General features: G+C 40.1%; 1 protein-coding gene across 3 annotated transcripts in view; it reads right to left on the bottom strand.

The window, feature by feature from the left end:
- The window catches only part of Lmtk2 (lemur tyrosine kinase 2), an 85,473-nt gene extending 72,145 nt beyond the window's left edge, over window positions 1–13,328 (bottom strand). For 2 of the 3 annotated variants that reach the window (XM_076840016.1, XM_076840014.1), the window contains exon 1: window positions 12,933–13,328. In XM_076840016.1, the coding sequence (XP_076696131.1) occupies window positions 12,933–13,023 (91 nt within the window). In that variant the 5' untranslated portion in view covers window positions 13,024–13,328. The remainder of the gene's footprint in view (window positions 1–12,932) is intronic. The other variant, XM_076840015.1, reaches the window with a different exon arrangement.
- Window positions 13,329–14,490: the final 1,162 nt, after the last annotated feature.

Below are 14,490 nucleotides of genomic sequence, written 5' to 3' on the forward strand. Positions count from 1 at the left end.
ATGACATAGGAAAGGAATAGGTCAAATGGCCTCTTATCTCTCAAAAGAACATAAAAGTCAACGAGAGCACACCATTCCAAGCCCAGAACAGGGTCCAGAGGTTCCAGGACAGACCAGTCAAACACACCAGAACTTAGATCCCTGCCCAACACTATGGGATACATTAATGATGTGCACACAAAAATTAAAAAATGGCAACAAAGGGCAAATCCAATGAAAACAAAAGATGTCAAAGAAACTTAAATCATCAGAAACACCATAGGGTCAACTGGGAATAGTATCTGTAGTCATAAAAATAAATAATAAACCTTAAATGATGAGAAGAAAGTTAATCAAAAACTCTGAAACTATTGAGCCAGGTCTGGTGGCACACACCTGTAATACTAGCAACTCTGAAGGCTGAAGTGGGAGGATTGCAAGGTTGAGGCAACTTAGCGAGACCCTGTCTCAAAAAAAATTTTTTAAAGGGCTGGAACATAGCTCAGTGGTAGAGTTCAATCCCCCACAAAACCTCAACAGAAAAGGGGAAGTACATATCCATGGGTGAATGTATAAACCATCTTCTTCCACAGAAGAAATTTAGTATTTAATTAAACCAGTGGTGCAAACATGTAATTTAGCAATATGGCTAAAACAGCTGCAGGACACTGTGGCTGGGGATCAGGCAGAATCTTAATAGCCAGGACAGGGAGGGACAATATGGGGAAAGGGGCTCACTCTTTTCATTATAAGCCCTGGAAAAGTATTTAACTTTTAAAACCATTTAATGCATTATTTGACAAATATTATAACTTTCAAAAGAGATAAGAGGATGGGAAGAAGGGAAAAGAAAAGAAATCCAAGGAGACAAAAAATATTTAAGGGATGTGACAAAGAAACAGCCGAACAAGAACAAAGATGGAGGGTGCTGCAGAGGCGACAGGAGCGCACTGCCCTGGAAGACAGAGGACGGCTGGCTTGCTTATTTATTTATTTATTGGTAGCAGGGATTGAATTCAGGTGCACTTAACCCCAGCTGTTTTTATTTACCTATTTATGTTTAAGTTTTGAGACAGGGTCTCTAGAAGTTACTTAGAGCCTTACTAAGTTGCCAAGGCTGGTTTTGAACTTGAGAGGATGACCTTTTTAAAAGGGTCATGGAAAGAAATATGGTGATCAGTAGTAAAAGAAACATAAAATTATTCTATTAAAAAGTTATCCTTGATAACTAGGATAAGGTCATGTAGAAAACAGAGATTCAGTGAATTGTCATCTACTTACTACACATGTGAGAGGAAGGGATGAGAGCCAGGGCAGCTGCTGCTGACCAAGCTCCAGAATGTTGCTAGAGCTTAGGAAAGAAGGGACAAAGCACCCAGATCAAGAAGCTGGTGTTAAGAAGCTGAGAAAGAAAAGGAAAATGGCATTTGCCTACTACTGCACATGCCTAATTCCTACCTGCCTGTAGACCCAGAAAAAACACACAAAATACCTGCAGATGAGCACTGTTCCTGCGGATCACAGTAGTTAGCAGAATCTTAAAAAAGGGCCTAGCCGCCCCACCTTCTGCTCCAAAACACAGATAAATTGATGGTGTCTAAAAGATTTTTCATGTTTACAAAAGAATGTTTACATGTTTATGACTATATTTCTTAAAAATCAGGAAAAATTCTTACCACTTTTAATTAAATGCTGTAATTTCATTTCATTGGTGGAAACTAAAGAGTTGTACATATGTAACAGCCAGGCATGGTAGCACACGCCTGTAATCCCAGTGACTCAGGAGGCTGAGGCAGGAGGATCACAAGTTCCAGACCAGCCTCAGCAAATTAGTAAGGCCCTACGCAATTTAGCAAGACCCTGTCTCAAAATAAAAAATAAAATGGGCTGGGGATGTGGCTCAGTGGTTAAGCAACCTTGGGCTAAATTCCCAGTACCAAAAAATAAGATAAATAAATAAATAATAATATATAATAATAATTGTAAATATATACAAATGTGGTTTTTTAAACTTAATTATGGAGGTTAGCATTTTAGTTTTCAATTTTCAAAATGGACTCTTTTTTAATTCTTCAAGAATCAATTTATGACAGTTTAAAATTTCACCTCTATACTTTCAGACAATAACTAGAAAAATACATATCTAAAAGAGACTAATTGGAGTTAGGCTACATATATCACACTAAGAAGAGTGTCTTTAAAGTATGAGGTGGTTCCCCTGGATGACTGTTTGCTAGGGTTCCATGCCAGAATTACCTGACTCTACCTGCCATATAGGATTGTACTGTTAACTTCTCTGGTCTCCATTCCTCTACCTGTAAACTGGTATTTCAGCGTTAATGTTCTATGGACAAGGATTTACAATGCCAAAATTTTCTAAACCTACCAAGTGTCTTTTGGGCTAACACTGGATCTTTTATCAAAGTTAATTTTATTTTCCTTAAAGAAAACGAAGTTAAATTACAGATTTCTGGATTGCACTGCTACAGCAGCCCTCTGTAGAGTTCCCAGGGACTATTTTGGTAAGTTTGTTATTTCTCAGTGCTTTACTAGCAATCAGCACATGGGTGTTGCATTTTAATAACAGTCTGAAGTAAAAGTCAAGTGAGGCTCTGCTCAGTAACTGACAGGCTGTAACCTTGAGAAAGAACAGTTGCTGCCTACAGAGACCAGCAGGGCAGATAGGAAGAGAAATCTCCTTTTCAAAGGAGCACAGGTATAATTTATTGAGAGTTCTAAGGAAGAATCTGTAGTGAAACACTTAAAACTTAAATTTAGCAGCTAATCTCTTTTTTTTCTTTTCTTTTTTTTTTTTTTTTTTTTTTTTGAGATGGGGGTCCTGACAATGTTGCCCAAGTTGTCTTAAACTCCTGGGCTCAAGCAATCCTCCTGCCTCAGCCTCCCAAGGAGCTAGGACCTCAGGCACTCACCACTTCCCCCAGTTTTAGGAGCTAATTTGAAAAATGCCCAAGAGATGACAATACATAAGTTTTGCAATAAAAAGCTGAAACTACAAAATTTTACAATTACTAGTTGGTTAAAATAGATAGTTTAAACATGCAAACGAACTGCAAACTCATCCTCCTTTCTTAAGAGATATACTTCACATAAATAAAGATTGTAGCCCAGCGTGGTGGTGCATGCCTGTAATCCCAGTGACTCAGGAGGCGAGGCAGGAGGATTGCAAGTTCAAGGCCAGCCTCAGCAATTTAGCAAGAGCCTGTCTCAAAATAAAAAAGGAAAAAGGGCTGGAGATATAGTTCAATGGTACAGTGTCCCTGGGTTCAACCTCTACTACTGAAAACAATAACAACAAAAAAGTTGCAATTTCAGTGTATCAAACTCAAGTCTCTTCTTCAACATGGCAAAAAATAGTCCATATTAAGGGAATAAACTTTGAACATGAATTTGAAAAGGGGAAAGGACATAGTCCTTTAAAATTAAACTGTAGTTGTTTAACTTAAATAAGGACAACTTCTCTCTCAAGGAAATACCATCAGAGTGGACTGGGGCTGTGGCTCCGTGGTAGAGCGCTTGCCTAACATGTGTGAGGCACTGGGTTCGAGTCTCAGCACCACATATAAATAAATAAATGAAATAAAATATATTAAAAAAAAAGAGAAAACACTAGCAGAGCTGCTTATAACTAAATTCTCCCACTCAAGGTATACATGTTGCTAAGAGTGTACTAGTGCATGAGCCTATGATGTTCTCAAACTCAACTGATTATATACTCATTACAATGTAGCAATTTCTGAGATAAATGGTTCACTTTTTTTTAGCTCATCATCAGAATATTTTACACATCAAAACATTCACAGCAAATACATCAAAATATAACTAGCTTTTTAAAAAGCACCTATTGAAAAACATGAAATAGGCTACAAATTCTAGTCTATATCAAAATAAATTAGCTTTGAAAAATAAACAATTTAAAGCAAAATGTTAACAACTGAGGGATGGGGGGCCTTGACAGTTACCACGCACATGAACAGTCAGCGGGGAGTTAAGGATGTTGCTGTGTTACACCTGCTCTAACTGAACTTCCTGCATAGTACAAGGCCTCCTAACTCAAGCTGCAGTGGACTGATGCCTGGCACATCTACGCCAGGAGATCCTCAGTCCATAGTGTCATCATCTACTGTCAAGCTCCCAGCTTCCAGTTTTTGGTATTTATACAGGATAGTTATAAAATGTACAGAGACTATTATTCATATCAACTTCTTGAGGTCAAGCTGAAGTCAAAAAAAGACAAAAGTTACTTAGAGGTTACAGCACCTCTGCTTTTCACAGAGGACTCTTCAGAGCAATGTCCAGGCATGATGATCAGCACAACCTAGCATTAATTTTAAATTTTAATTGTTTTTTTTTTCTTTGAACATCCTTAGTTACACAAGTCGCAGGTTTCTATTAAATAAATGATATGACTTTATATCTAGAAAATACAGTATTTGTGTTGCAGAGGGCAAAGGGTGGGAGCAGAATAACAGAACAGAACTCTGATTCAAGTGGTTAGTCAGAATCCCAAGTCTATACTTTTGCAAATACCTACACAGTAGATGCTGATCCTGATACAAGCAATCCTGTTTTATAAAACATTCTTCCTCCTGAAGCAGTTACAACTGAAGCAACCCGGGGCTGGGTTTTACATTAAAACAAAAGGGTGCTTGCTGGCAGTGGTAAGGGTACAGGTGAAACAAGACTGACTGTAAATTTAAAACTGCTGATGCTGGGCAAAGGGGAAGTGAAGATTCACCATTTATTTTATTAATATATGTTTGACATTTTCCGTGATAAAAATGAAATGAAAAGCTCTGGAAACAGATGGAAACACGTCCACAGCCCCTTGGGAACTTCCAGAGCCTTGCCTTCGGACATATTTTATTGAACTTTGACCAATTAAAGGAGTTGCCTACAATCCCTTTAAAGTATTCCAATGTTGAAAGACTTCCTAAAATAATCCTCTCTTGCTAAAGGTTTAGGCCAAAGAAGTTCCCCTTGCACTCTGAGAAATCTGGCTGTTTGTGGAGAGGGTAAATCAAATCTACTTTTCATACATCTGCTGCTTTAAAAAGAAAAATAATATCCTACCAATATCATCATAATGCAATTAATACCACAAATGTGGTATTCAAAATATATGTGATGGTATTTAAACGAATGCCAGGGAGAGAACATCAACAGATTTCTTGCAACTTGCCTGTCTCTAAGTGGTCCTTTGTCCCTACAAAATTGTTCCTCCCTCAGTACTAAAGAGTAGACAAAGGAAGCAGAAGATTAAAACTCATTATTTAAGTGTCCCAGGAGCATCGAGCAAACCCAGCACCCAGATCTTGGTTTACAATATCCTTCTCCAAACAAATGAAACAGGGCTCCCTGGAGAAAAGGCTGATTCTAGGACTGGGGCAGGGAATATACAAGATGAGCCTGTTACTCCTTGTAATGCCAGAAAGTAAGGAAGTACTATCGTAAAAAGAGAAAAGAAAACAGGAGCCAAATGAAAGCACTCCCAAGGGCCAAGGCTACTACAATTTGAGCAACAAAGTAAACACCACAGCACTGGATTACAAAGCCAATAAATATCCATGTGTCCAAATTGATATAAACAGAAGCTTGCATAAAGAAATAAATGGGGGAGAATAGTCAAATCTCCCATACAGAAGAATTCCAAATCATATCTGTAGTTACTTCCCCCTTGGAATGGAACATTAACTCACATTGTGCAGTGTGCAAATGACAGTTTGGAGAGGGAGGAAAGCTGTCAAACTCCCCCTCAGCCAGGTGACCAGTGTCAGGTCATGCAGAAAGCATTTAGCACCCTTAACATTACATGATGAGAAAAGCATTTTATCTTTGTGATCTTCCTCTCAAAACCCATAATCCCCATCTAATCATGAAAAACCATCAAAGAAGCTCAGTGGTGGGACAGTGCAAAACACCTGACCAACACACCTCAAAACTGTCAAGGTCATCAAAAGCAAGGAACAACTGGAGGAGCCCAAGGAGACAGGACTACTAAACATAATGAGGTATCCTGGAGGAGAAAAAGGACATGAGAAAGATACTCAAGTGGGGACTTCAGTTAATAATAATAATTAATATTGTTTCCTTAGTTACGACAAATGTACTACATTTAACGTAAGATGTTAACAATAGGGGAAACTGGGTAAGAGAAATACAGGAACACTCTGTGCTGTCTCTGCAATTTTTCTATCTAAAAGTTTTCTCAAAGTTTATTGTATTTTTTAAAGACTACCAAAAATTTTATCAAAACAAAAACACAATAAATGGCCTCATTCCAAATGAAGGCTTTTGACTGGTTGAAAAGTCACGTCTGCAGGAGAATGAGATGCTAACTTTCACCAACTCCTTCCAACACACTGCACACTGCAGAACTCTTTTCTCCAGTACCATCTTCATCATCCTCACTTCTAAGTTCCAATTGGGCATCTATCACTAGTAACACACCATGCAAACACATTAGAAATACCAATGATATGAGACACTGTCCTTGCAATCCAGATAAAGAGATTTAAACAAAGACAGAAACAGTGGTTCATGCCGGTAATCCCAGTTACATGGGAGGTCATAGCAGAAGAATCAGAAGTTCCAGGCCAGCCTGGGCACTTAGCAAGACTCTCTATCTCAGAACACAAAATAAAAAGGACTGGGAAATATAGCTCAGTGGTAAAGCACCCATGGATTTAATCCCCAATAATGAAAAAAAGAAACAATGATAATAGGTAGTGTTTTATTAAGCACAAGTGGTAAACTGGTACAATGACTCCAAACCCATCTGATCACACAGTCTAACAGTAAATTTTCCCTACTTCCATTCCATGTAAATTATCTACAAACCACTAAAACATGTTAGTGTACCAATGTATGTATTCTATACCTTAAAGAGTCACATAAGTCAAAATTTTAAAAGGATGAACTGAAGATAAATCAAAATCTAAACTGCACTATGTTCACCCAGCACCCATGAAATATCTTGTCCCACAGGTACAGACCCTAGAGTTCACCAGGGTAGCATTCTCTAAGGACTGTTCCAGGACACAGAGCTCAGTAGGAAGCTGAGTCTATGAAGAAGTTAAAAAAAAATCTGAACCTGGAAAAGAAAGAGAAGAGACAGGCATTCACAAATAGGGAGAATACATACAGAGATGGAGGATGGGAATTTGCACAGAATATTCTGCAAACTGTAAGCAGATCAATTTTGCTCTTAAGAAAAGTCATACAAGGTGGAGAATGGAAGCAGGAATGAGACACACTACTGCAGATTTGTAGATGCTATGATCTTCCCTGATCAAACTGGGGTTAGATACAGGGAGCCAGGGGCTACTGTGGCCATGACACATGGTCCACACATCTATTTGACCTGATGGTAACTGAAGTCTTTAAAAATACTAAAACAAACACATACTATATGGTAAAATAAAAATTGCCAAAAATGTCAAGTTTCAGGTTACCACCACCACCATCACCTCCAGTCCCAGGAAGTCAAGGGAACACAAGTCACTCTTGGTAGCTTTGGCAGACAGAAGGCCAGCCCTAGAAGGGGCAAGTAGAATAAGAGGCACTCGCCTGTCAGGCTTCAGGCACCTGAGACATTTGGCATCAACAGTTCTCACTTTTCCCACTTGAATCACAATAAAATCAAATGAGCTTTGGGATTGCTGCACTGTGCTAACCTTTGCCAAGAAAACATTTTAAAAATACTCAGGTTATTTTTCTGATATGACTGTTTTCTGTGGCAAATAACTGTAATGCCAAGGCATGGTTCCAAGTTAGTCACTTACCATAATTTTAAAATACCTTACTTCAATATTTTTACTCCACAGACACAATGATTTTACCATATTTCCCCAGCCTTCTTTTAAAATGGTATCTTCATATGAGGACTCAAAAAAAAAAAAAAAAAAAAAAGAAAATGGAAAAAAAAAAAGAAAGTCAGTTGAGTCTTCATATGGAATCATAGCAACCCTAAATGCGGCAGTCTGTTTCAGACCAGAGAGATCAGTCAAGCTTCTCCTCTCTACAATAATCCTTCCCTCACATCTTAGTAGCACATAAAAATTATGAAGAATAAAGCACAGTCAGTAGACTGCAAAAGCACACAATTTTAAGGAGAGAAAAAGAAAAAAACCCTAATCTTCCCAAAGGACATTTTCTCAGGGGAAAACATCAGCCTTAGGCAAGTTCTTCCTCAGTCTCACTGCCTTTGGGGATGCTTAATGCAAATATGCAACTGTGTCTGGGATCAAGGAAACTTAGATGGCTCTTGTACTTCTAAGTAAATTAAAACCAGAGACTGTTCACTCGCAAGAGCTTTAGTCATGCAGAGGCCTAAAAACAGGTTTATTATGAAAAAAAGCAGACTGATCTAGGTCATCCTAAAAATTTATAGCATAGTTTCTCAACTTTATATATTTCAAGAAGTAACAATATCAGCTTATACATCACATATAAATCAACCAGATTTATTTATTTCTATTGGTCTCCATTCATCATATATCAACTTATTCTGAGAAACAAAGATTTCAAATCCAGTAAATTCTAGGCATTCCTGTGAAATAGCTTAATCTCTGAAGTTATACCACCTGCCATTAGTCAATCCTATAACCCACCAAATTTACAAAAAAAAAAAAAAAAAAAAAAAAAATTGAAGTGTTTAAAAAATCTACATTACCAAGTACATAATGCTAACAGATATGGTGTCTCACTGCAAGACTATCCCACCCTCCCAACAACCCTTTATACAGTAAACATTCTTTTTAATAGATGAGTGCTAAGGAGTCAGAAAAGCCCAGGAAACTGGCCCACAATCTTAAAGCTACTGAAGCAGAAAAGGAAGACCTCACACCTAAGTCTAACTCCAAAGCCTAAGTTCTTTCTAGGACATCATGTTCCACCTAGGATTGGTTCACAGATTTACTCTCAACTGCACTGAAAAGTTATATTCTTTTTCTACATCCAGTTACAAGGACTTTTTTGAGGACTCATTTGTTTAACTGTTTCAGAACCCTGGACATCCCCTGTTTACATGACAATGTCTTTTTTATTATATGTACAGTTGTTATCTAAGTGACAAGGCCCAGAGGGGACAGAGAAGGCCCAAGGACTCTCCAAATTTCAAAATATTGCATGAACAATCAGCACATTGATATCAGCAAAACAGTAGGAATTTGGTAACTTCAATGCTGATCAGCTACGAAACTGGACAGACTTCCTTTTACGGTGCAGATGGGCATATTTACTAACACAAAAAATATCATCAAGTAAAAGCAATTATAGCATCTCAACCTAAATCCTATTTCAAACCTTATAGCCATAAATCCTGAAAGAATTTGCCTGTTGAAAATTTTTATTTCTCAAAAATTATTAAAATAATCACAAAAACTCTTACTTTAGAAAGAAATTCCTTTACTTATATAGAAATCTTTTTCAAGATAAAAGTCTGTTTAAAATGAAAACCAGGGTTTCACAAACTGTGTTTGTGGCTGAGTCCCACCGGCTTCACAGGCTTCCGTGAGGGCCTTTATCTGGAACTGCTAAAAGCTTCCTCTGTACTCTGTGACCTAATATGCCACAGAACAATAGAAGTGGGCTTCCCTGTCTAAGCACTATCCTAATATTAATAAGAAAGTGGAGCTCAGAGGAATGCTTTCACATATACATGATCTTTCTTTATTTTGAATCCCAATTTATGATGTGAATCCCGGGAATCTTACAAAAGGCACCATCATGTTTTCCAGAGAAGAATTATGCCATAACCATGATCTGCAGGAAAAGACTGAACTATAATCTCAGTATAGTTATTTAACAGTGTGTGAAAACAGTAGACTTTCTCCCTTTATGCAAGCTTCCTAGTGGGACCAGCAAGGTCTCAATCTACATAACAATAAGGGCCTTGCAGCAGAAATATTGGATTCTCAGGAAAAGAGGCTCCCAGACAGGGACACAAGGGCATTCCATAGCCATGAGGAGGCCCAAAATAAAGTTCAACCAAGAAATGCCTTCTGATCTGAGGGTCAAGGGCAATCCACATATTTACACAGTTTTATTAAGATTCAATGAGTAAATACCTTTTCGACTTTCAAACCCAGAAACAACTCTGGATGTCAAAGACACTTTGGAAAAATGAACTTCAATTTAAAAGCTGAATTTTAGTTAACTGCCTCATTTGTTCCCCATACAAATAGGCTGACAAAGGATAAAACTCAAATATTTTTTACAACCTATTTGTGATAAGCATACTTTTAACACTGCACCATTAAACTCTGCACTTTAGAAAGAATATGACCAAGGAAGCAAAAGACCCTATGCAATGGGTCTGTGCTTAATTGAGAAAAGTTAGCCCTATTTTGGTTTGGCGAACAGGCCCCTAGATCATCAGAAGCTTGAGAGTTTCATTTTCAATGTTTAAGTGCTCTTTCACCTCCCATCTATGTTCAAGAGTTCTTCCAGAACGGGGTTGTGGCTCGGCGGTAGAGCACTTGCCTCTACCCAGTGTGAGGCACTGGGTTTGATCTTCAGCACCACATAAAAATAAACAAACGGGCTGGGGTTATGGCTCAGCGGTAGAGCACTTGACTCACACGTGCAAGGCCCTGGGTTCGATCCTCAGCACCACATATAAATAAATAAAATAAAGTTATAAAAAAAAGGCTAACATGTACACTTTATAAAAAAAATAAAACAAACAAACAGGGGCTGGGGTTGGGGGTCAGCAGTAGCGCATTTGCCTGGCATGTGTGAGGCACTGGGTTTGATTCTCAGCACCATGTATAAATAAATAAAGGTCTTTCAACAACTAAAAAAAAAAATTTAAACAAATACATAAACAAACAAACAGAATAAAGGTATTGTGTCCATCTAAAACTAAAAATGTTAAAAAAAAAAAAAAAAAAAAAAGTTGTTCTTTTCTTAACCACAGCTCACTAATCGGGATTAGCTCAAAGGTTTCTTTATTCTTCTTGGTCTTAAACATCATGACCAAGAATCCATCCCAGTTCAGAATTAATAATCTCTTTTGGATGGAAAGACAAATGTCTGTGCATCTTTCCCACTGAATTTAACTCTAGGTACCTATTTTTCACATACCATACACCTTAACCACTTAACTCTAGGTACCTGTTTTTCATATACCATACACCTTAACCATATACCTTCTGGTCCAAGAACCAGAAAGAACAATCTGCGAAAGTTGCTATAAATTATCAAGTCCTTCCCTGTGCTTTATTTATGTCAAGATATGATATTTCTACTTACAGGTTCATTTTCCTGATTACTTTGTTTACAGTAACCCAACAAAACTCAGCTTTTATAATTTATGCCTGCATAAAATGGTAAAAGAATGGAATAAAAGACATGGGAAGAGGTGTAGCGTCAGACGTATTTTTATAGGTTCCTATAAAGAACTTGTTTGTCAAAATGTACAAATATTCAACTAAGTGCAAAGTCTTCTGGAAGCTTCTTGAATTCCCTTGACAATTGGTATCCACCATCCTACTTCAGTGCTAATTGTGAATTTCAATAGCAATATCCTTAAATATCAACATCACTATCTTTCCACATAATCTTTTATAACTTCCCAGGTACTTTCTGAGACTTGTGCCTGGGCTGCCTATACACTTTGGACAACACTCTTATGTACCAGAACACAAAATTCATCTTACAAAGATTTGCTCTAAGGTAATAGCAAAAATTTGGTGCTACTTTATACTGTACAATGAACACTAACATTCAAAGGCACTCCTGGTGTAGCTCTGGAAGCAATTACATATAGTTTTCACTGTAGATTTATCTAACAAAGGTGTCTTTACTGAAGGCAGAACTTCCACATTCGGCAGCCAATTAACATTATTCTAAAATAACTCCTGACTCAGGAGTAATATTCCATTAACCACTACAAGACTTGAGGAAAACTGGAAAAAAAAAAAAAAAATCACACAAGCGGAGAAATCTAAGATCTGGGTTTGCAGCTCCAACTACAATATAGCTGTGTCACCTTGAGTAGGTCATTTGACCACCATTCTTCAACTGTAAGATGAAGAAATGGGACTCAATTTTATTTAAGGTTTCTTCCAACACTATTTTTTTAATCTATCAAATTTCAATTGCTCCTCATTGCAACAATAATCAGTAGACAAGCAAGGCAAGTTTGCCTAGATATTTTTCCTCCTTAAAAAAAAAAAAAAAAAAAAAAAGTCCAACTTGAAATGCTTTCTTGGGTTGAAGCTTTTTTTAGGGTAATAAATCTCCAAAATGCAAACAAATGAAGAAAATGTGGAGGGGGGCGGAGAAAAAGGAAAATCACAGGCTGTTAACGCTAAAATAGAAACTTCAATTACCCTTAGGCCAGTTTGTCAATAGTTATTCAAAATCTGCTACTCTAATCACTGGCTTCCTAAAATAGAAATATTATCGTGGTTTCCTTCTCATCCCCTGAGATTCATTCCAAATAAAAAGCACAGCGTCTAAAATCAATTTACAACTTCAGAACAAGTTGCAGGGAGGGAAGGAAACTAGGCACAGTTCGACAAGGCATTTGCATTTAAGTATGATGAGAGCTAAGAAATGGTTCTTACAATAAGATGTGAGAAATGCACAAGAGGCAGGTGACATCTGGAAAAGGAACAGAACTGTCGTGAAGGGAATAAGCTGGGGACCTTTAGGCAACAGGTCCAGAGGCGGTACCACAGCCAAGTGGAGAGGGGTCGCTGGCTGCCACCTCTCCCGCCGCTCTCCCCAGCCCCCACGGCACCGCCTCGCCCCCGCCCCCATCCCACGCCCCTGCGGCAGAAATCTCCCTCTTCATTAGCGTCCCCGGGCCTCCTGCCCTCCGCACGCCCTCTGGTCCCTCCGCGCCGAGGCCAGACCCCGCCGACCCGGGGCCCCAGCCGCGCCGCAGCGGCCCCGAAGCCCCGCGCCCGCCGCGGCCCGCTCACCTGCACCTGTTTGCGGAAGTGGCGCGGCCCCGGCACTGCCGGCGGCCAAGAGCAGCAGCAGCAGCAGCTGTAAAGCCGGCGGCCCCGGCATCTCGCCCACGGCACAGGCCCCCGGGGCCAGTTCTCCGGTCGCCTTCCGTGGGTCGGTCCGTCCGCCAGTCAGTCGGTCCAGCCTCCCTCCGCTGCCTCAGAGACACCCGCGCCGGCTGCTCCTGGGCACACGTTGCTTCGGCCAAACCTCAGCCCGGCTCCTAGTCCGCACCCGCCGCTCCGGCCGCAGAAACACCATCCTGCCCGCCAGTCTGCGCCGCCGCCGCCGCCGCCGCCGCCGCCGCCTCTCAACAGCAGCAACGGCAGCAACCCTGCGGAGCCGCGGGCCCGGGCAGCCGCGCTCCTGCCGCCATGATGGGCTGCGTCATGTGACGTAGCGCGGAGGCGGGACGTCGTGACAGACAGCCCGACCAGCCATTCGTCAGTACATATCGGCCCTAGAGACCCCGCCCCTCACCCTGGAGGAGGTGGCGAGGTGGCCGCCGGTGCGCCCCCTGCAGACCGAGAAGTGCGTGGGCAGCAGGTAATACCGACAATTATTTTAAATTTAAAAATACAGGAAAATATAAAGAAGACGATAAAAATCCACGCAAAATTCATCCTGATTTTCCTCGGTATTTTGTGACACCAAAAAATAGGCCTGTTTTGTTTTCTGCCTTTTTTATTTGTCAAAGCCGTCTTAGGCTTTTCTCCTTAGGTTGACCTACACATCCTATCAGCCTTCTGAGTGCTTTGGGCTTTTTATTTCAATTCAACGAGAATTCATCACCCACTGACTCTGCTCCTGAGCTCAAGCTGTTCCTTCTGGCAGGAGAGCCCTTCCTGTCCCCTCTTGTCCACCTGGCATCTGTCAAGACACACCTGAAGTATGACTTCATGGAGGAAGGTTCCTTGCCAATTCCTGGGATGAATGACTGGCATCTCCTAGAACCGTGAACCTGATGTCATCCTATCCCCACTGCCATGTTTTATTGTTCCTGTGACTGAAAGTTCCTTGAGGACAGGAACTGTGTCTGATTCAGCTGGGAATTCCCCAGAGCAGGCACACAGGACTTGGCTCTTTAAAGAAATGGTGCCAGGTCCTGGTCCTGGGTGCCAGGGAGAAGCATTCCCAGGTGAGGCCAGAGCCATAGTCTTGCAAAGAAAATAAAGAAAGTACTTTCTAGGTTATCTGTAACAGAGAAAAGTGCTGGGGAAGCACATGTGGTCCAATGTGCACATGAAAGAAACTGATTTGATTGTATCAGGTAAGACTTTACCAACTGGAAAGGGAGCCTCCCCAATAGAAACATCCGAAATGCTAGTTGTCCTTTGTGCTAATCCAGAGCAGGACACAGACAATGCCAGGGGAACATTTGTTGTATGATTGAGGAAAGTCAGTAAACATATAAGGAAACCAATATCTGGCATGTGGGACAGTAAATAAAAGATCCATGACTTTCTGTTGATCTCTCTGGGAGAAAAAGAAGGAAAGCAAAGGTCTAGAAAAGAGACACAGTAACCCTCT

This window comes from Callospermophilus lateralis, chromosome 19 (assembly GCF_048772815.1).
Source record: "Callospermophilus lateralis isolate mCalLat2 chromosome 19, mCalLat2.hap1, whole genome shotgun sequence".
NCBI lineage: Eukaryota > Metazoa > Chordata > Mammalia > Rodentia > Sciuridae > Callospermophilus > Callospermophilus lateralis.